At 38.1% G+C, this 22,676-nt stretch overlaps 2 protein-coding genes across 4 annotated transcripts in view; one reads left to right on the top strand and one right to left on the bottom strand.

Annotated features, from left to right (window-relative positions):
- QTRT2 (queuine tRNA-ribosyltransferase accessory subunit 2) overlaps nucleotides 1-6,844 on the bottom strand; it is a 79,981-nt gene extending 73,137 nt beyond the window's left edge. The window contains exon 1 of the mRNA XM_025376448.1: nucleotides 6,648-6,844. Coding sequence (XP_025232233.1) covers nucleotides 6,648-6,674 — 27 coding nt within the window. The 5' untranslated portion in view covers nucleotides 6,675-6,844. The remainder of the gene's footprint in view (nucleotides 1-6,647) is intronic.
- CCDC191 (coiled-coil domain containing 191) overlaps nucleotides 1-22,676 on the top strand; it is an 88,990-nt gene that overhangs the window by 40,675 nt on the left and 25,639 nt on the right. For all 3 annotated transcript variants that reach the window (XM_025376446.1, XM_025376445.1, XM_025376447.1), the window contains 5 exons: nucleotides 1,774-2,023; nucleotides 6,718-7,172; nucleotides 7,935-8,047; nucleotides 10,181-10,263; nucleotides 11,335-11,436. In XM_025376446.1, the coding sequence (XP_025232231.1) occupies nucleotides 1,774-2,023; nucleotides 6,718-7,172; nucleotides 7,935-8,047; nucleotides 10,181-10,263; nucleotides 11,335-11,436 (1,003 nt within the window). The remainder of the gene's footprint in view (nucleotides 1-1,773; nucleotides 2,024-6,717; nucleotides 7,173-7,934; nucleotides 8,048-10,180; nucleotides 10,264-11,334; nucleotides 11,437-22,676) is intronic.

Raw genomic sequence — 22,676 nt, 5'->3', positions numbered from 1 at the left:
GCTGTAAAAACAGGAAATTAATATATCAGGTAAATTTCACACTCCTCCTTCCAGAGCAGATTGATGGAAATTGAATTTCACATTAATCAGACACAGCAATGTACATCTTCTATCCTATAGAAATTTATGATTTTTACTCACTTGAATAAAGTGTTACAGAGTTTTTTTGTTCACTATTTATACACTGATTTTTGGAGCTTTGTTCTTACCTGTGTTGCTATCTGATTTATTATTGTTATTCCTTCTAAAATTTTTATTTCAAGATTATTCAGTCTCAGATATTTATTTACATAAAACACACATAAATGTTTATTACCACCTATATTATACTTTTATTACAAAAACCATCAGTAAGTCAATCTCTAAGTATTTATTGGGTACCTATCAATGCATTAGAAGGAAACAATTAAATATAATGAAATATGCTGTTAGCAAGGTTGCTTATTTTTAAAAGAAATATAGAATAGATTAGAAATATCAGAGTATATCTCTTGTGGTAAGGGTAAATATTATTTGGTGAAACTTTTATACACACACACACATAAACTTGTATATTGAGTCACAATGTGACATTTTTTCTTACTGTAGGTTGTAGTCAGAAAAGGTTTAAAGGTCATATAAACATTTAAGAACTGTAGAAATGGTCTCCTGACTCACTGAGTTAAGAACTTTATGATTTGCTTGATATGACCCCAAAGAGTCCATGAGGAGAGTTAAGCATTATGTATGTTTAACAGAAATGGATATGCAAATGGTATGATGGAGAACTTATATGAGTCACCTTTCCAAGATACAATCCAGTGTGTGTCTAAACAGTATTATGTTTTGAACCTCAAAGCTGATTCCTGATACCACATAATAAGTTCCACACTCACAGCTCAGTTCTTCAGGATAATAACCATTCACTTATAGATAGATCTCAGAGGCCTCTATGCTTGAATTCTCAACTGACTGCCACCAAATCTCCTAATGGAGATTCCCATTGGGAAGAAAATGTGGCTGGCTGTAATACCACATCCCAACCTCCCCTTAGTCATGTTCCCTAATATTTGTAAAGTTTCCAGGAATCAAAGTGAGCTCTTTCTTAGGAAGGTGTAGAAAATAAATGAGTTCCATGAGACCAGGGGCCTTGCCTTTGCCCTTCACACATCTAGTGCTTAGCAAGTACCTTCTTGGGGCAGACATGGATATTCAGTTCAAGGGTTTGGTAAATGAGTCCTTCTCTTTAGCAGTCCTTTCCCTGGCCAGTTCTTCTTTCACAAGATCAACCCTCAGAGTTTTACTTTGATTTTGTAAGCCTTATACTTAAATTATTAACAATTTAACTTGTTAAGTGTTATAATTTTGTTCCTTTCTCTTTCTCCCAAACCTGTCTTTTTAAAATTTTCATGCATAGCTGAACCTCTCTCTCCCTCATGCATTCATCTTTTAAAAGTCATTACTTATGTACCCCTTCTTTTTGCTCTTTCCCCTCCAAAAGCTTTCAGAAACTATGGTAATCAAAAAAAATTAATATGCCTTTGTGACATGAGAGAACAGAACAGTTCCTCTTTCTTCTTGAAGGTAATCTGTTGAAGTGCTGACACCTTCTATGAGGAGATCCTTTGCACTGGGGAATTTATAAAGCAATTTCATTTAGCTTAATACAAAATGTTAAGCAAGAGCTAAGATGGAACATTTCTAGAACCCTTTTGGACTTATGTTTCGTTTATATTATCAATTAACAAACTGTAAATGGCTTCTTTATTTTAATGGAAGTGCTTTGTTGCTTAGAAAACAACAACTGGCTGCTGAGCATAACCGGAAACAAGTTCTCCGACACTGCTTTACAGAATGGCAGCACTGGTGTGGCGCCGAGCTCCTGAAGAGAGAGCTGGCTCTCACAAAAGAGGAAAATAGGAAGAAGATGGATGCACTGCTGAAGGCAGCATCACTGGGGAAACTCAGTGCCAGTGAGTCATCAGGCATCAGTCTCCCTGAGGAGGCAACAGCCGTGGTGGGTCCACCAGTAAGAAATGGACAGGTACATTGTTTTTCCTGCTTAGTCAACACTTGCATTTGAGGTTTGTGCTTTTATAGCTGGTATGTCAGTCGTCGTCAGATTGCCTTATCTAGGCTATCAAAAGATTAGAGCTGCCTCAATGCACTACCTTTCAGGCAGTGTTTATTTCCTTGAATTGAATCTCCTTTTTATAATCATATGTAAACTTTGGCATCGTTGGAAGTTAGTAGGGATGTAATATCGAGAGGGCATTTAAAACAACTAAGTGAAATATTCCTTTAGGAACAGACAGATAATGCACTGTCTATAACTCTTGAACTCCTCTTTTTGATCATCAGACATTTCCTCTCCAAATGAGTTTGTGACTTAGAAGAGGGGAAATTTAAAATTTTTCTTTTTCTAATAAGCAAAGTCATATGTAGTAATTGTAGCAATTTGATAGAAAATCACAGCAAAACATCCTATAATTCTATTATCTATAGATAATCACTAATAACATGTTAAAGTATAGCCATCTAGTCTTTACGCATATGCAAATTTATCTCTTAATATTTTATTTAGCTTTTAAATGTTCTTTAGTCAGGCCACTGAGAAACTCTAGTCTGCCGAAATTCAGGAAAAGGAAGGCCATGTTTTTTTCTTCTTAATACTAATACTTACTGTTTTTCTAAAAAAAAAAATTGCATTTTCACAATATAACACAAGCATTTTCTGTCATTAAGTATACTTCTGCAATAGTAGTTCTCAACTGAGAGTATACCTCAGAATCACATCTACTAAAACAGAATTTCAGGTGTGGGGCAGCTCTGTTTTTTTAAGTTCTGCAAGTGGACATGGTACACATCCCCTGTCTGAGGACTAGTATTCTGTGCCACCATTTTGTAATGGCTACATGATATTCTGTATTGAACCATAAGCTGGAATCTGTTTAGCTCCTCTATTCCTGGAATTTAAGGTGTTTCCAGTTTGCCGCCATTGTGAACAGTGCTTCAGTGAACATCGTAGTAGCTAAATCTACACATATCCATAATGCTTTACTTAGGATAATACCTAAAAATGGAATGCATGTTCTATTTTCATCTTATGATTGCTTCAACATTTGTATTTCTTTGACTACTAGTAAGGTTAAACATTTTTCTATTGAAAATATACTGTGCACCACATAGCAATGTTTTGGCTAATGACTGACCACATACACAGTGGTGGTCCCATAAGATTATCATGGAGCCGAAAAGTTCCTCTTGCCTAGTGACTTCTTGATGATCTTGACCGTGTGTAGTCCTAGGCTAATATGTGTGTTTGTATTTTAGTTTTTAACAAAAATGTGTTTTAAAATTTTTTTAAAAAACGACGACTTTGAAAACAGAAAAAAAAGCTTATGGAATAAGTATATAAAGAAGGAAAATAGTTTTGTACAGCTGTGCAATGTTTGTGTTTTAAGCTGTTACTTTATAAAAAGAGTCAAAAAGTTAATAATTTAAAAGTTTATAAAATAGAAAGTTACAGTAAGCTAGGGTTAACTCATCACTGAAGAAAAAAATTATAATAAATTTAGTGTAGCCTAAGTATACAATGTCTATGAAGTCTGCACTAGTGTATAATAATGTCCTAGGCCTTCACATTGACTCATTCAGAGCAACTTCCAGTCCTGCAAGCACCATTCATGGTAAGTGCCCCCATACAGGTGTACATTTTTTATCTTGTATACTGTTTTTACTTTACCTTTTTTATGTTTAGATATGCAAATACTTACCATGTGTTACAGCTTCCTACAGTATTCCATACAGTAACATCCTATCCTGGTTTGTAGACTAGGGGCAATAGGCTACACCATATAGCATAGATGTGCAGCAGACTATACCATCCTGGTTTGTATAAGTACACTCTACAGTGTTTACACAACAAAATCACCTGTTTCTCAGAACAAATCCCCATTATTCAGCAATGCACGACTGTATATATATCTATATATGGATGTAGAAAGATACAGATATATAGTGACTTGTCTCTTCATGCCCTTTGTCCATTTTTCTATTTGATATCTTTATCTTATTTATTAAGAGTTCTTTATATTTTAAGATTATTGATGCTTTTATTGTTATATATTGCAAACATTTTTTCCATTTTGTTATGTGTCTTTTGGTTTAGTTATAGTGTTTGGTACTATACACAGTTGTTAAGTGTTTATAAAGTCAATCCTGTCAGCTTTCTTCTTTTATCATTGCACTTGTCATGTTTAGAAAACCTTGTGGAGAAGATCTTCTACCCCTTCACCTCCACCCTCCACATAATGCTGTTAAGTACTTAATTCAGATATGTGACATTAAATTGTACACTGGAGGATCCCCAGCCTTGCTTTTTACCCTGATTACTGCTGGCAAGCAGGCTGGTTTTAATTTAAGCTTATTCTCTCAGAGAGGGAGGATCATGAAGATGCTTGTTGGGACTTATGTATAACATTTTGGTCCCTTCCACTAGGCAATGTATCTAACTTTATGGCAGATATTTTTTTCTCCATTGAGACCCAAGACAGACTTCTATCTTAAAAAACATCTGTATAGAACCTTTTACTTTACAAAGTGCCACTGTTCTGAAATGAAGAAAAAAAAGTCAGCAGAAAGTATTTTTACCTGTGCAAAACAGAAAAATTACTATATATATATATATATATATATATATATATATAGAGAGAGAGAGAGAGAGAGAGAGAGAGAGAGACTCAAGTAAAAAAAGCCTCCAAATCTCTGAAATCAAGAGCAAAAGACTTTATCAAGAAAGGATAATATCGTTAAAAATGGAGCAAATGAAAATAGAAGGCTACAATAAACCCTGTAGAGACTAAGTAAACTAATCTTTTTCCAGAGTGTACAGCAAAACATGAACAAATGAATATATAAAATCTTTAGTTAGATGCTCATTAATTATACAATCATAGGAACTCATGTACTAAGAACACATAAACTGTACCTTGAATTTTTCCAAAATTATCAGTTAGCTAATAGGTGATTTTCTCTAATTAAGTCAGACCATTCACTCCTGCTCTATTATAGAGTGCAATCTGTACCACTAAGCTTTTCCTTCATATTCTTTATTTTCATGTTAAAAAGTTACCATGATCCAAAAGAAACTCTGTCGCTTTACTGAGGGCTTTGACACAGTCTTGCTGGGTTAATAAGGTGTCATTACCACCAAGTTTAAAAGAACCTAAAACATATACCCTGCTTGATACTAAATTACTTAAGCAGGTATTCTCATTAATAAGTGTTCACTGACATTTCTGAAATTAAAGGTTACTTTTAAAAGTGTTTAACATGTCAGAGTTTCCATATACCACATCCTTCATTTCAGTTGAGTCTATGGAAAGCATTTCTATAATCATGAAAAATATTTTTGAGTCCCTAAGGATGGCATCCTGTTAGAACAAGAAGCTTCTGATATTAGATAGCTCATAGCATTTTTCTCTTTAAGCCACTGCAGATGGCAGAATCAAAAACTTAGATCTTAGACCATGGAATCAAACCATTCTAGTGGAGACATTTTAACATGCCATAATTTTGGCCAAGATAACTGTTTCTGAATAAAAGTTCTTGTTTCCTTCCCCTCTGTATAGAACTTGTAATTGAGTATGGTACCTCAGTTTATTAGATGGGATTTATGTAATAAAGCTTTGAGAACTAGTCATATGCTAATACAAAATATTATTAGGTAACATTTTCTTATGTAATGCAGATATTTGCCCAGCAATCCTGAGCTTTCAAATATTTCCCACCCATAGATAGTTCAGGAATAACTGGAGACGGTTAGCTAGGCTTTGATGGGACCTTGATGCTGAAATAAATAAATATCCTGTACTATGGCATATGATTAATTTACTAGTGTCAGGAGAGGCATTGAAAGAACAGAGATATATTATTAATTTGTAAAGATATTCTTTGGTTTTCAAACGTTCTTGAGAAAGAATATATCCTTTGCCACAACATCTTCAAATTTCCACTAAAATTCAGAGTCAATTTATGCATATTAAATTCCTGTTTTTTATATATATATGTGTGTGTGTGTGTGTATATATATATGTATATATATTTATCTGGAGTAACCTTGCCTAATTCACAAACGAACTGTCCAAAATAGAAATTTATAAGAGAACATTTTTGCTATTGCGAATGTCCTGGCCCATGGCAGTGGTTCATACAGCTGTAGCCACTCTCCCAGTTTTCTTTTTTTTTGAGACAGAGTCTCACTCTGTTGCCCAGGCTGTAGTGCAGCAGCACGATTTTGGCCCACTGCAACCTCCACTTCCTGGGTTCAAGTGATTTTCCTGCCTCAGCCTCCTGTAATCCTAGCTGGGATTACAGGTACATACCATCATGCTCGGCTAATTTTTGTGTTTTTAATAGAGACAGGGTTTCACTATGTTGGCCAGGCTGGTCTCAATCTCCTGACCTCAAGTGATCTGCCACCTTGGGCTCCCAACGCACTGGGATTATAGGTGTGAGCCACCATAGCCAGCCACTCTCCCAGTTTTCATGGTGAGCAACAATTCATGTTTTAAGAGTCGTGGCCTCTGAGGTAGCCAGGCCAGGAGCACAGACCACCTTTACCTGCAATACATGGCAGTTGTGCCATTAAACAAAACAATACTGACCTCATGAATGTTGAATTTCATCAGCATAGTCCTTTAAATAGCTGAGTTATAACATGTTTCTCTCTCTCAGGTGACTGCTGTGCCCCCTTTGTGGGAAAAGCCTCCCTTGGGAAGCAGTGATTGTATGCTCAGTCCTCCCCTAGGAAGAACAACAGGCAACTTGCAGGGTTCCCTTCAGAATGTCCCTTTGAGTGCACCTGGCAATAAGCAGCACAAGACCCTGGGTGTTGAACCCCCTCAACTGCCTGGCAGCAACGAGACGCTCAGAACCACCAGCCAGAAAGCAGAACCGCTTTGCTTGGGTCATTTCTACAGCCGCCATGTCTTCCAGCAGCAGCTGATTGAGAAGCAAAAGAAGAAACTTCAGGAACAGCAGAAAACAATTCTCGAGCTGAAGAAAAACCAGCGGCTGGCAGAGGCTCAGTGGGCAGCAGAGCATGCCTCAGCAATCACAGACGCACAGAGCCACCTGCTGTCAAAGCCCAGAGGAGAAGAGGAACCAAGAACCTGCCAGATGCTTGTGAAGTATGTCTGTTCTATCAGAACTCTCTGGACTCATTTTAAGGGGTTTTTCACTTGGGGCTCCTGAGCTTCTTTGTCCTGCTTCTGAGTTCCATGATCTTTCCTTTTCTTTGATTTTGTGCTCTCAAAGCAAAGAAGCCTATGTTGCGACTAGCATATGACAGGCATAGATAGTCAAGGATGCCTGTAAGGATCTGGTTACACAGTTAGTGTTTGGGTCGTGGCTGCTTTTGAGGATCTCTGTTACTATGCCAGTTAAACAGAAAAATGCTTTCTTGCTCTATTTCTGGGTTTCTAGCTATGTTAAGTGCTGAGAAGCCAAGTCAGACAACATCAGGTCCCTGTGGAGCAGCCCCTGGGCTGGCTTATTTCCTAGCTTAAATTTGTAGTTGTTAGGGATAAAACAAAACATCTTTGAGCCTCAAATAAGAGCCCAAATTTCTGAAAAGCCATTTAAGATGGTTTCAGCTGTGCTTGAGACATACTCATTGCATGTGGTAAATGGTAGGATAAGATGTGGTGATACTTATGGATTTGAAGCATTAGGATGGGAGTCAGAGGACCTGACTCACTGTGTAGACTCATGCCGATCACGCAACCTTTCCGTATCTCATTACACACATTTATGGCGTGGATATGATATGTAGTTATCTCAGAGAATAGGGATTCATTAAGGTCTGTAAAAGGCTTTGAGCTTCTCAGGTCAAAGGACTTTGAAGGAAACTGGTTAGTTATCTAAATTCTTTTCCTTTATTTTTCCCCTAGTTCACCTGTTGCTTCCCCTGGGACTGAAGGCAGTAGAAGTGACTCCCGAAATTCTCTTTCTGGACGCAAAAGGAAGCCAAAGCAATTGATGACACCACATCCCATACTAAAAGGCAAGGCTGTCTCAGTGGTGCCTTGGTGGTTGTAATCTCCTCTCCTAGAGTAGAATGTGTACACTGGTACTGAATTCTGACGACTCTTGAGGTTTTGAGACTTGACAGAACCTGACATCAAAAATCTCAGAACGGTAGACATGTGAGGAGTGGAGTACACCAGAGAGCCCCAGTACTTTTTTACTGCCCCTTTTGCCAACCTTTTTGGCATTCCCAACCAATACACACACAGAAAAAACATAGCTGAAAGGTGTGTCATTTTTCTGTAATTTGAGATTTGGATTGTGAAAAAAAAAGGGATAATTATACAAATGAGAAAGCTCTGAGTTGCTGCCAAGGACAAACACTGGTAAAGGTCACCTGTCATCGTACTTCGTTAATGTTCAAATAATGATCAGTTTACAGTAATCCAAGCTAAGTTATTATATCATTTTACAATGTTGTAACTTATTGATAGGATTTTAGTAATGAAACCTACAAACCAGATATCTTCATTTGATAACATTTTTGATGCACATAGAAACATTTATTTATTTGGTACAGGTAGGGTCTTCCTGTGTTACCCAGACTGGTCTCAAACTCCTGGCCTCAAGCAGTCCTCCCACCTCAACCTCCCTAAGTATTGGGATTATAGGCATGAACCACTGCACCTGGCCAGAAACCCTTATTTAAACTAAACTATGTGAATAGAAGCATTCTTCAGAACCCACCTAGTGAATCTGCTAATTGTTTTTACTATATACTTCGTCCTTCACTGTACATATGTTTGCATGTGGTGGTTGGCACTTTGACAATTATATTGTGGTTTGTAAATTTGATTTTTTACCTGTGACAAGATTGCTGGTTTAACAAGAAGTAATTGCAAATGAAGATACTGTGCCTGCAGTCAGTTCCTATTAATGAAGAAATTGGCAGTCTTTGCATTAACTATCTGCCAGGACAGCAATTTATGCTGGCGTTGCCTGTCGTTAAGCTTGGTCAGGAAATGCCCAGTTAAGTGTGATTTTTTTAAAAAATTATTGTTTGATCAAGGAGTTAGCTATTTTAGAAGCCCAGTCTACTTTCAAGTAGTCTTTTAATGATTAGATCTAGAAAAGATGGGCAAAGGGCATATTACCAGAGACTCTACTTCTTAGGGGTCTCTTACTTTAATCCCCTAGTCTATTTCTGCCTTCTGAGAGACAATTTCACTCTCGCCATGTGTGGCACTACCATTCTTCTTCAGCAAAGCAGACACTTAATATCTGTAAGAAATAGCCTGGTGAGTTTTTTGTTTATTAATTCTTAAAACTTGGACTTCAATTCTTTTCTCTGTAATATGGCACAAGGAACTGAAAGTAACTATTGGCTGGCTTAGGTGAGCACAACTTGATACTCCTCCCATCCATGCCCTTCTTCCTATGAAAGCCCCAACTGATTACAGAGTCATATTATCAGACCATCTTGCACATTTGTTTCTTTTGGATCGATATTTAATAGACTGTCAAGAACAGGATTCTGACACTCAAATTCGTTCATATGCCAGTTCTCCAAATGCCTGGTACAATTCCATTTCCTGCCCATCTGTATATCCAGGCCTTAAAACTAGATTGAAATATCTTCATCGTGACCCCAAACTTTAGTTTGTTTGTTGTTGTTCTTATATATACAGACATATGTACAGTGACTTAAGAAAAATTAGCAGATTAATAGGATTTGAGGAATGATTCTACTCTCAAAGTACTTGTTAGGTGTAATTAAAGTTTCCTGCATTCATCAAATATATAATCAAATTATGATTCTGGTTTCTGGGTTTCATATACTAAAAGTCTATCATCAAGGCACATTATAAATCAGTAAATCATTTTTTATAAATCATAAATCATTTTTAATCATTTTTAATAAAAATATAAACAAAACAATTAATTTATAAATTGTTCCTCATTGCTGAGGATGGGATAATAAGTCTTTAACCTATAGAGTATATAAGTTCTATTTATCTTTACATATTTTCTGAGATTGTGAACTTTCAACTTACAAGAAAACCCTAATAATAACACTAAATTTTACTATGAAATGGAGGCATTTCTCTTGCAGTATTCCTCATATTTTTTTCAATATAAAAAATGCTAGAACTCTGTTACTATTTTCTAGCTATGGAAGAGAGAGCAATTCAACGGGCTGAACGTAGGCGAATCTTGGCAGAGAAGAAGAAAAAACAAGAAGAAGAAAAATTGGTAATAAATTCAAAATGCAAACTGAGTCAAAAAAAAAAAAAGGATTTGTCTAGGTCTTTCTTAAAAAATGAAACCTCACTTTTTCAGAACTCTTGAGACAATAGAGTTACGTCAACTTTGGAAATGGTTTTTTGGCCTACTGGCCTGAATTCTTTGACAATTTTAGGAAAATAAGGGGGACGGAAACATCAACATCATTAACACAGCAGGAAGAAAATGTTATAAAAGTTGATGAGAGCCAGCAGATTAGAAGATTTACACATAAACAAGATTAGTGTATTATAGGCAGATGTCTGACCTAATGAATTTGCAAAGGGGGTTAGTTCTTATCTTCCAAAGTTTTGACCTAGACTATCTGAAGTAAATTTTGTAATTACCAAGAAAAAATAAACAGTTCTATCAGTTGGGAGTTTTCTGGTGAAATGAAAGAAAACCTTTTTCCTCCTAAACTGTTTCTAACTTGGAGTTAGTTTTTCACAGATGGCAGTAAGAACTAAAAAGTCATCTTTTTTTTTTTTTTTTTTGAGACGGAGTCTCGCTCTGTCGCCCAAGCTGGAGTGCAGTGGCGTGATCTCGGCTCACTGCAAGCTCCGCCCCCTGGGTTCACTCCATTCTCCTGCCTCAGCCTCCCAAGTAGCTGGGACTACAGGCGGCCGCCACCACGCCCGGCTAATTTTTTGTGTGTTTTTAGTAGAGACGGGGTTTCACCGTGTTAGCCAGGATGGTCTCGATCTCCTGACCTCGTGATCCGCCCGTCTCGGCCTCCCAGAGTGCTGGGATTATAGGCGTGAGCCACCGTGCCCAGCCAAAGTCATCATTTTTAAATGAAAAATTAGTGATATTATTTATGATCAGTCTTTCCTTCCCAAGTAGAAAAGGATTCTTTTGGAGAAACTTTTAAGTTACATAACTGATGACATGTTGATTGAGTTTTCTACTTTTATCACCAAGTGCAGACTTATTCCAGAGATAGGACAGGCACTTTGGTAGATTGACTATCGTAAACATAAAAGATCATATTTTCTGTTCAAATTGAGGGTTCTGATTTTTCTGGGTTCTAATCTCAATCAGGCCCAGTTAAAGGCCCAAGAGGAGGAACGTCAGAAAAGGGAGGCAGAAGAAAAGGAGGCACAGCTTGAAAGAAAACGAGAAGAGAAGAGACTGAAGAAAATGGTTAGTATTGTCTATTTGGTCAGTCCCTGTATCTTGAGGCTTGCTGTGTGTGATACTGTGGCCCTATCCACCCTCTTTAAGCCAGAACTTCTATCTGGAATACTCTTCTCTAACCTTCACTTCTTTTCTCTATCTTATTTAGTGAAAAGCTACTCATTCTTCAGATCTCAGCTCAAACATGACTTTGTCTGGATTAGCCTTTCCTGCCCTGCCCATCCTCCTCTCCACTCAAAGTTAGGTAGGGTTCCCCTTTGTGGACTCTCGTCAAGTATCTTCCCTTCAGAACATTATTGACACTTATCATTGTGCATTTGTTTTATGGCTGTTTTATTCATTTCTACGTCCCCAACTAAACTGTAATCTCCATAAGAGTTAAGGGAACTGTCTGGTGTTGTTCACCATTGTATTGGCACCCAGCAGATATGTGTTTAATGAGTGAATAAATTAATTAACAAATGGAAGAAGAAGTGATAATACACACAGAAATAATAATACACACAGAAGAAATAAGAGAAAAAGCTCTTACTCTAAGGTTATTAAATTCTGCTTGGGAAGATAAGGCCCAAAAATACAAACCTGTCAGAGACACTGTAGTAGATTATTTGCCATCATGTGCTACATAGACCAAAAGAGATCAAGGGGCCAGACGTGGTGGCTCACACCTGTAATCCCAGCACTTTGGGAGCCTGAGGCAGGAGGATTGCTTGAGCCCAGGAGTTTGAGACTAGCCTGGGCAATATGGCAAGACCCTGTCTTCACAAAAAAAAAAATTTAATCCTGGGAGCAGTGACACCTGCCTATAATCGCCAGCTACTTGGGAGGCTAAGGCAGGAGGAATCTTTGAGCCCAGGAGTTCAAGGCAGCAGTGAGCTGCGATTGTGCCACTGAGCTCCAACCTGGGCAACAAAGTAAGACCATCTCTAAGAAAAAAAAAAAAAGAGAGAGGGAGATCAAAAAAGTCATACAAGGTATGTTTCATGAAGAATTTGGAAAAATTGGAGGCATTTTCATGAAAAAGAAATTTGAATGGAGAATTGTATTAGTCAGGATTCTCCAGAAAAAGAGAACCAGTAGGACATATAGACAGAGGGAGACTTATTTTGAGAAATTGGCTCACGCAATTATGGAAGCTGAGAAGTCCCATGATCTGCCATCTGCCATCTGGAGACCCAAGAAACCCAGTGGTGTAATTTCAGTTCAAGTCTGAAGGCTCAGAATCAGGGGAGTTGATGGTATAAATCTCAGTCGAAGAGCAAGAGAAGACCAATATCCCAGCTCCAGATGGCAGGCAGGAAGAAAAAGGGACAAATTCTTCCTTCCTTCCCCTTTTTGAAAGTTCTATTCAGGCCCTCAGCAGATTGGATGATGCCCACTAACATTAGTGAGGGCAATCTGCTTTACTAAGGCCACCAACTCAAATGCTAATCTTATCGAAAGACATCCTTAAAGACACATCCAAAAATAATGTTTAATCTAGCACCCCATGGTATAGTCAAGTTGACACATAAAATTAGCCATCACAAGTCCACCCCTTGTCAACTTGGCACCCATGCACATCTCCATAAACCATCCAAATAAAGACAATAGCACGATCATAATTCCACCTAACATGATACAACTATCCAGCATACAACGGAAAACATACTAAACCATTCCTCAGAAGAGGAGGTAAAGTCCTTGTCTGATGTTTACTCTTCTCCATGATATCCCATAACTTAAATACTTACATAGCATAAATTATGTAATGTTAGCAATACTTAAATACTGTGATAGAAAGTTACATGATAATAAGAGAAAAGAAAATGCACAAATGTATTCATAGCAAAATAAAAAGAAAATACTCATGACTATTACAGTTTTTGTTTCTACAGCTGGTTACATGGTTGTAACTGGTATTTATAAATACCTTCTTCCACTAACCCTCCATATTCCTCTTGCCTTCAGCAAGCACCTCAGCTGCTTGTGATTCTCTACCTAACAGGTGACCCAAACCTTCATTCCTAAAGCCACAGCAACATTCATTGTCCTGCTTAGATTAGGTTGTAGTTTTCCATTTACTCTAATTACAGGACAGTGTTAATACTAAGAGGCACCCTAACAAATCTCCTGTATTCCAAATGTATTCTTTCTTACCTTCATGTAGAGTAGTAGTTCAGTTCCCCCTTGGCAGGCAGGATCAGTCACCCCAAGCTAGCCCCATAACTCCCTTCTTTGCCTGTTGATTCAGTGGCACAAGGAGCCCAAAGTGGCCAGGTAGCAGTCAACTTGCAGTTAAGTGGAATCATTATGTCTCTTGGTGAAAGCATTCTTCCCTCTGGAACTAAGACCTCTCGGCTAGTAAAGCATAAAATCATGGGAACAGGAAGACAAATTTTTCTAGTGGTATTACTAAGAGTAATAGTGTACCATTCTCATTTCCATCTCTTGATTCCTGGGCCCTTGAATCCTGGCTATCAGAGAAACCATGCCATGTATTGGATACTGATTAAGAGGATGTACGGACTTCTGAAGAACCTTCCCGAGCCCTGCAAGGTATTGCCACCTAGCTGGTGCTATAACTAAATCTTCAAAGGGCTATTCCAATGTTGGATCAATCCATCTGGTTCTGGATGGTAGGGAACATAGTAGGGCCAGTGAATTCCATGAGCATAGGCCCATTGCTATACTTTTTTGCTGTGAAGTGAGTTCTTTGGTCAGAAGCAACGGCGTGGAATATGATGACGGTAGATAAGGTGAATCTGTAAGTCCACAGATGGTAGTTTTAGCAGAATCATTGTATGCAGGGAAAGCAAATCCATATCTAGTCTGTTCCAGTAAGTACAAAATGTTGCCCCTTCCTTAATGGAAGCAGTTCACTGTAATCAACCTGCCCCCGGGTAGCTTGCTGATCACCCTGGGGAATGGTGCCATGTCAGGGACTCATTGTTAGTCTCTGCTGCTGGCAGATTGGGTACTTGGCAGTGCCTTTAGCCAGGTCAGCATCGGTGAGTGGAAGTCTATGTTGCTGAGCCCATGCATAACCTCTATCTCTGCCACCATGGCCATTTTGTTTATGAGCCCATTGGGCAATCTCGGGGGGTCAGAATCATCAGTATCATAGTCATCCCCCTCTACAGTTTGTTCCACTGAAAGGTCTTCAGGGGCAGTAACACCAGTGGAGCTGTCATCTCCTATGATAGTGATGCTTTCTTCTTGAATACCTCTTGAAGGAATGCCTAAGGCTGTTTTACAGTTAACTTTTGGGTTTTTTGTTTGTTTGTTTGTTTGTTTTGAGGTGGAGTTTCACTCTTGTTGCCCAGGCTGGAGTGCAATCGTGCGATCTCGACTCACCGCAACCTCCGCCTCCCAGGTTCAAGCGATTCTCCTTCCTCAGCCTTCCGAGTAGCTGGGATTACAGTCATGCACCACCACGCTGGCTACTTTTTGTATTTTTAGTAGAGATGGGGTTTCTCCATGTGGGTCAGGCTAGTCTCGAACTCCCGACCTCAGGTGATCCACCCACCTCGACCTCCCAAAGTGCTGGGATTACAGGCGTGAGCCACCATGCCCAGCCAACTTTTTTTTTTTTAATAAGGAGTACAATCTAAAATAATGATAAAATGTATAGTGTCATTCTCAAGTATTATGTACTTCACATAATTATATATGCTATACTTTTATATGACTGGCAGCACAGTAAGTTTGTTTATACTAGCTTTACCACAACTGCTTGAGTAATGTATGGCACTATGAATTAGAACAGCTACAGTATCACTGGGCAATAGAAACTTTTCAGCTCCATTATAACCTTATAGGGCCACCTTGGTACATTCAGTCTTTCATTTACCCAAACATCATTAGATAGCATCTGACTGTATATTTATTTTATACTTTGGGTTATTAAAAATACTATGTTAGTTATTTTGTTGCTCAAATTGTTTCAGCTTTGGCCACTGGGAGCTCTTTAAGGTTGGCTCCTATTGTCCCTTTGATATACCCCCATTATTTTGTGTTTTTTGGGCACTTTACTTTCTGATGCTATTCATCTTTTATTTTTTCATTGCCCTGCCCTCACGAATAAGCCATTTCTCTGAGGGTTCTTAGTTATAAATGGTATTTGGAAAGCAATATCTAAGTACTGAGGGTGAAATTGCTACTGGGGTGTCACTGATTATAGGACCTTGGCAGTTGGAGGTAGGTAATATATGTATACTATGCTATGTATACACACCTATCTGTAATCATTCTGTGTCTATCCATCTGTGTGTGTATATGTACATATATGTATGTGTAGCTCTACCTAAATATGAGTTCATACTGATGTTTCTGGCTCTAATCCAGCACTAGAGGGTTTATCCTATGCTTCCCTTCTTGCTTATTTGTAAATGCCCTCTGACAGCATGAAACCTGGCTCCCACAATTCATCCACTTACTTATTTGTTCAACCCCAGGATAGATGTAAAGCAGTTTCAGAACTGATTACCCAAACCCCAATGAGAAAAAAATTACCAAATACAGTACAGTGTTTATGTACAGTTCCATTTATCTTTAACCCTATGGTTTCCAGTTAAAATCTGGGATACATGTACAGAACATGCAGGTTTGTTACATAGGTATACATGTGCCATGGTGGTTTGCTGCACCTATCAACCCATCATATAGGTTTTAAGCCCCGCATGCATTAGGTATTCGTCCTAATGCTCTCCCACCCCTTGCCCCCCAGCCACCGACAGGCCCCAGTGTGTGTTGTTCCTCTCTCTGTGTCCATGTGTTCTCATTGTTCAACTCCCACTTATGAGTGAGAACATGCAGTTTTTGGTTTTCTGTTCCTGTATTAGTTTGCTGAGGATGATGGCTTCCAGTTTCATCCACGTCCCTGCAAATGACATAATCTCATTCTTATGGCTGCACAGCATTCCATGGTGTATATATACCACATTTTCTTTATCCAGTCTATCATTGATGGGTATTTGTGTTGGCTCCAAGTCTTTGCTATTGTAAATAGTGCTGCAGTAAATACACATGTGCATGAGTCTTTAGCTGGAGGCATCATTCTACCTGACTTCAAACTATACTACAAGGCTACAGTAACCAAAACAGCATGGTACTGGTACCAAAACAGACATATAGACCAATGGAACAGAACAGAGACCTCAGAAGTAACACCACACGTCTACAACCATCTGATCTTCAACAAACCTGATAAAAACAAGCAATGGGGAAAGGATTCCCTATTTAATAAATGATGTTTGGAAAACTGGCTAGCCATGTGCAGAAAACTGAAACTGGACCCCTTCCTTACACTTATACAAAAATTAACTCAAGATGGATTACAGACTTAAATATAAAACCCAAAACCACAAAAGCCCTAGAAGAAAAACCTAGGCACTACCATTCAGGACATAGGCATGGGCAGAGACACCAAAAGCAATTGCAACAAAAGCCAAAATTGACAAATGGGATCTAATTAAACTAAAGAGCTTCTGCACAGCAAAAGACACTATCATCAGAGAGGATAGGAACCTACAGAAAGGGAGAAAATTTTTGCAATCTATCCATCTGACAAAGGTCTAATATCCAGAATCTATAAGGAACTTAAATGTACAAGAAAAAAACAAACAGCCCCATCAAAAAGTGGGCAAAGGATATGAACAGACACTTCTCAAGGTAAGACATTTATGTGACCAAAAAACATATGAAAAACAAAAAAAAAAGAAGATCATCATCCTGATCAACAGAGAAATACAAATCAAAACCACAATGAGATACCATCTCATGCTAGTCAGAATAGTGATTATTAAAATGTAAAGAAACAATAGATGCTGCTGAGGCCGTGGAGAAATAGGAACAATTTTACACTTATGGTGGGATTGTAAATTAGTTCAACCATTGGGGAAGACAATGTGGTGGTTCCTCAAGGATCTAGAACCAGAAATACCATTTGACCCAGCAATCCCATTACTGGGTATATACCCAAAGCAATACAAATCATTCTACTAAAATAAGTTTTAAGTTACTTAGGTCGGCTCCTATTTTTCCCTAGGTCAGCACCTATTTTCCCCAGCTCCTTGAGTATAGTTTTGTCATTTGTTTTTAATACAGTCAGATTCATTTGTCACAGGCTACATTCCATCCTGGAATCCCTGACATTCTGGTTGATTTTGTTGTTTTTCTACTTTAAAGTTCACTCTTGTTAATGTACAGTGCTATGGCTTTTAACAAATGCAGAGTATTATAAAAAGCAGTTCCTTCATGTTACAACTTCCTCTGTATACCCCTCATTTTTTAATTTTTGTAGATTTAGGGGGTATAAATGCAATTTTGCTACATGGATATATTGTGGAGTGCTGAAGTCTGGGCTTTTAGTGTACCCATCACTCAAATAGTGAACATTGTACCCAGTGAGACATCCGCCAGCCCCTAACCCCTGGCAAACACAGATTTGTTTTCTATTCCTATGTGTTTTGCCTTTTCCAGAAGTCATCAGTGGATTCATACAGTGTTGGTTTTTTCACTTAGTAAAATGCATTTATGATTCATCCATTTTGTTGCATGAATCAAAAGCTCAGTCCTTTTTATCATCAAATAGTATTCCAACAGAATTTCGTCTGCATATGCAAGTTATCTATTCCTCTGTTGATATTGCTTCCAGTTTCTGGCAATTATGAATAAAGTTGCTAGAAACATTTACATACATGTTTTTGTTTGGACTCATAAGTTTTCAGTTCAGCCAGGTGTTCACACCTGTAATCCCAATACTTTGGAAAGCTGAGGTGGATTTCTGGAGCCCAAAGGTTCATATCAGCCAGGGCAACATAGTGAGACCTTGTCTCCACAAAATAAAAGAAATTAGCCAGGTGTGGTGACATGCACCTGTAGTCCCAGCTACTTGGGAGGTTGAGGTGGGAGGATCGCTTGAGCTCAGGGGTTCAGAGTTGCAGAGAGCTATGATTTGCTACTGCACTCCAGCCTGGGTGACAAAGCAAGACCCTGTTTCTAAAAAAATTTTTTTTTTTAATTTTTTAAGTTTTCTATTCACTTAGGTAAATACCTAGGAATGTGATTGCTAGGTAGTGTGGTAAGTCAACGTTTAAGTTTATAGGTAATTGCCAAATTCCATTCCAAAGAGGCTGCGCCATTTTGTGTTCCTACCAATGATAAATGAAAGGTCTTTTTGTTGCACATCCTCATCAGCATTTGTTATTGCCAGTTTGGGGGGGTTAATATGTTCTAATAGGTACATAGTAATATATCATTGTGGTATTTATTTGCATTTCCCTAACAACAAATAATGCTAAGAATCCTTTCATATCTTCACTTGATATCCATATATCTTCTCTGATGAAGTATCTGTTCAGATCTTTTGTCCATTTTTTGTTTACTTATTGTTGGGTTTTAAAAGTTCTTTATATATTCTGGACCAAGTCCTTTATTCGATAGGTGATTTGCAAATATTTTCTCCCAGTCTAAGGCTTGTACTTTAATTCACTTAACAGTGTCTTTCACAGAGGAAAGTGTTAAATTTTAATAAAGTCAACCTTACTTTTTTCTTTCATGGATTGTGCTGTTGGTGTTGTATCCAAAACTAATCACCAAACCCAAAGTCATTCAGATTTTCAGTTTTTCCTTCACAAAGTTTTACATCTTACATTTAGGTCTGTGGTCTATTTGGAGTTAATTTTTTTTTTCTTTTCTTTTTTTTCCGAGACAGGGCCTCACTGTCACCCAGGCTGGAGTGCAGTGGCACGATCTCGGCTCACTGTAACCTCCAACTCCCAGGCTCAAGCGATTCTCCCACCTCAGCCTCCCAAGTAGTTGAGACTACAGGCGTACGCCACCATGCCCAGCTAATTTTTATATTTTTAGTAGAGATGTGGTTTCACCAGGTTGTCCAGGCTGGTCTCAAACTCCTGACCTCAAGTGATTCACCCACCCCAGCCTCCCAAAGTGCAGTACTGGGATTACAGGCATGAGCCACCGTGTGCAGCCCATTTGGAGTTAATTTTAATATAAGGTGTGAGGTATGCTGTAATTCATTTTTTATACAGATGTTCAGTTGTTCCAGTATCATTTGTTGAGAAGACTATTTTTTCTCCATTAAATTACTTGTATACCTTTGCCAAAAATCAGTTGACCATATTGTGTGGATCTATTTCTGGGCTCTCTATTCTTTTCTGTTGTTTCTTTATGTCTATTCCTTTGCAAGTAATACTGTCTTTGATTGCTGTAGCTTTATAGGCATTGTGAATTCCGCTACTCTATTTTTCTTCTTCAGAATGTTTTGGCTAATTCTAGTTCATTTGACTTTCCATATGAATCATAGAGTCCAGGTCTCACTATGTTACCCGAGCTGGTCTCAAACTCCTGGGCTCAAGCGATCCTCCTGCCTCAGCCTCTCAAAGTGCTGGATTACAGGCGTGAGCCACCACACCTGGGTCACAGAGGCGACCCAGCCTACTGAAAGTTTTTTTTATCATGCAGGGATGTTGAGTTTTGTCAGATGCTTTTCTGCATCTGTTGAGATGATCATATTATTTTTATCCTTCATTCTGTTAATATGGTGTATCACATTTATTGATTTGTGCATATTGAACCATCCTTGCATCCCAGGGATAACTCCCACTTGATCATAGTGTATTATCCTTTTAATGTGCTCTTGAATTTAGTTTGCTACTATTTTGTTCAGGATTTTTGCACTTATGTTCATCAGGTATATTGGCCTATAATTTTTTTTCTTGTATTATCCTTGTCTGTCTTTAGTATCAGGGTAATGCTGGCCTCATAAAATGATTATAGAAATGTTCCTTTCTCTTCAGTTTTTTTGGAAGAGTTTGAAAATAATTGGCATTAATTCTTTAAATGTTTGATATAATTCACCAATGAAGTCCTGGGTTTTTCTATGTTAGATTTTTAAATTACTAATTGAATCTCCTTATTTGTTTATTGGTTAGTAGGGTCTGTGGCCTTTCTTCCTTGTTCCCAGCTTCCTTGAACCACTCAGCTGTGCTGATTACTTCAGTAATCTGGGTAATGTAAGAAAGAAGTGGGCCTCTTGGGCAGCATCCTACAAAGCTGAGGGAGCTGAATGCTTTCTCACTCTCCTCTCACTTTCCCCTATGGGAGGAATCACAGGCTGTGGGGGTCTCTCTTGGCATTGAACTGTGCTGCCTTGGGGGGGAGGGGTGACCCAGATAAAGTGAAACTATTCTTACCGTCTTCAACGTGTCTAGTGATGTGCTGGAACTTCACTGCTGGACTTCTGGACTTCCACAAAGTTACTCTCATCCATGAGTACTTGTCAAAAATCAGTGCTTCTGTGGGGATATGATGGTAGAAAGCTGCTACTCCACCATCTTGCTGATGTCTTTTCTCCATTTATTTAGATCTTTGATTTCTTTCATCATTGTTTCTCACATCTCACATTTTGTTAGATTTGTACCTAAGTACTGCATTTTGGGGGCACTATTATAAATCATATTTTTTAAAATCTTCATACTCCATTTATTCATTGCTAATATGGGAATATAATTCATTTTAGTATGTTGATGTTGTATCCTGCAATCTTGCTAAACTCGCTTTTTGGTTCCAGAAGTATTTTTGTAAATTATTTGGAATATTCTAGATAAACAACCAGGTTGTCTGCTAATAAATGCAATTTTATTTCTTCCTTTCCAATCTGCATGCCTTTTACTTATTTATCTTGCCTTATTGCACTAGTTAGGACTTCCAGTATGAGATGGAATAGGCATGGGGAGAGAAGACATCCTTGCCTTGTTTCATATCTAGGGGGAAAGCATTCAGTATCTCACCATTAAGTGTGATGTTTGCTGTGGGTTTTTCATGAATGCCTTTTATTAGATGAAGGATGTTTTCATTTATTTCTAGATTGCTGAGAGTGTTTATTAACACTGAAAGCTCTTTCTGCATCTTTGATATGATCATATAGTTTTCTTAATTCCTCTATTAATATGGTAAACTACATTGATTGGTCTTCCAATGTAAAATTAGCCTTGCCTTCCTGAGATGAACTCCACTTGGTCATAGTGTGTAATTTTTATATATTGTTAGATTTCATTTGCTGGTATTTTGTTAAGAATTTGGTTTTTGGGGTTTTTGTTTGTTTGTTTGTTTGTTTGTTTTTGATGGAGTCTCACTCTGTCGCCCAGACTGGCGTGCCATGGCACAATCTCAGCTCACTGCAACCTCCACCTCCCGGGTTCAAGTGATTCTGCTGCCTTGGCCTCCTGAGTAGCTGGGGTTAGAGGCACGCACCACCACACCCAGCTATTTTTTGTTTTTTTAGTAGAGATGGGATTTCACCATGTTGGCCAGGCTGGCCTGAACTTTCAACCTTGTGATCTGCCCACCTCAGCCTCCCAAAGTGCTGGGATTACAGGCGTGAGCCACCACGTCTGGCCTTTTTTTTTTTTTTTTTTTTTTGAGGTATGGTCTTGCTATGTTGCGCAGGCTAGTCTTGAACACTTGGGTTCAAGTTATCTTGCCTAAGCCTTCTGAGGAGCTGGGATTCTTAAGCATGTACCACCACACCCAGCCTGCATTTCCTTTTTTTAAATATTATGTTTGTCTTGTTGTGGTATTAGGATAATGCTTAGCCTCATAAAATGGGGAAAGTATACCCTTTTTTACTTTTTGGAAGAGAGTGTGTAAAGTTGGTGTTATTTCTCTCTAAAATGTTTGGTAGAATTCACTGGTGAAACCACCTGGGCCTGGAATTTTCTTTTTTTTAATTATTTTATATTAAATTTTTTATTTCTGTAGGTTTTGGGGGAACAGGTGGTATTTAATTACATGAGTAAATTGTTTGGTGGGGATTTGTGAGATTTAGGTGCATCCATCACCTGAGCAATATACACTGAACCTAATTTGTAGTTTTTTGTCCCTCACCCGGAGTTTTCTTTTTTAAGAGGATTTAAAATAATATATTCTATTTCTTTAATAGATATTGAGCTATTCAGTTTTTCTTTCTTCTTGAGTAAACCTTGGTAGTTTGTATATTTCAAGAAATTTGAGCATTTAATCTAAGTTTTCAAGTCTCTTGGAATAGAGGTCCTAGTATTCTCTTATGACCTTTTTAATGTCTGTGAGATCAGTATTGATGTCTGCTCTTTAAATTTTGATATTGGCAATATATATCTTCTCTCTTTTCTGGTTTACCTGGATATCAGTTTTATCAATTTTATTTCTTTTCAGAAACTAACTTTTGGTTTCATTGGTTTTCTTTGTTATTTTCCTCTTTTCAA

This window comes from Theropithecus gelada, chromosome 2 (genome assembly GCF_003255815.1).
Source record: "Theropithecus gelada isolate Dixy chromosome 2, Tgel_1.0, whole genome shotgun sequence".
Lineage (NCBI taxonomy): Eukaryota > Metazoa > Chordata > Mammalia > Primates > Cercopithecidae > Theropithecus > Theropithecus gelada.
The sequence above is the reverse complement of the archived record's forward strand: the minus strand, read 5'-3'. Positions and strand labels throughout refer to the sequence as shown.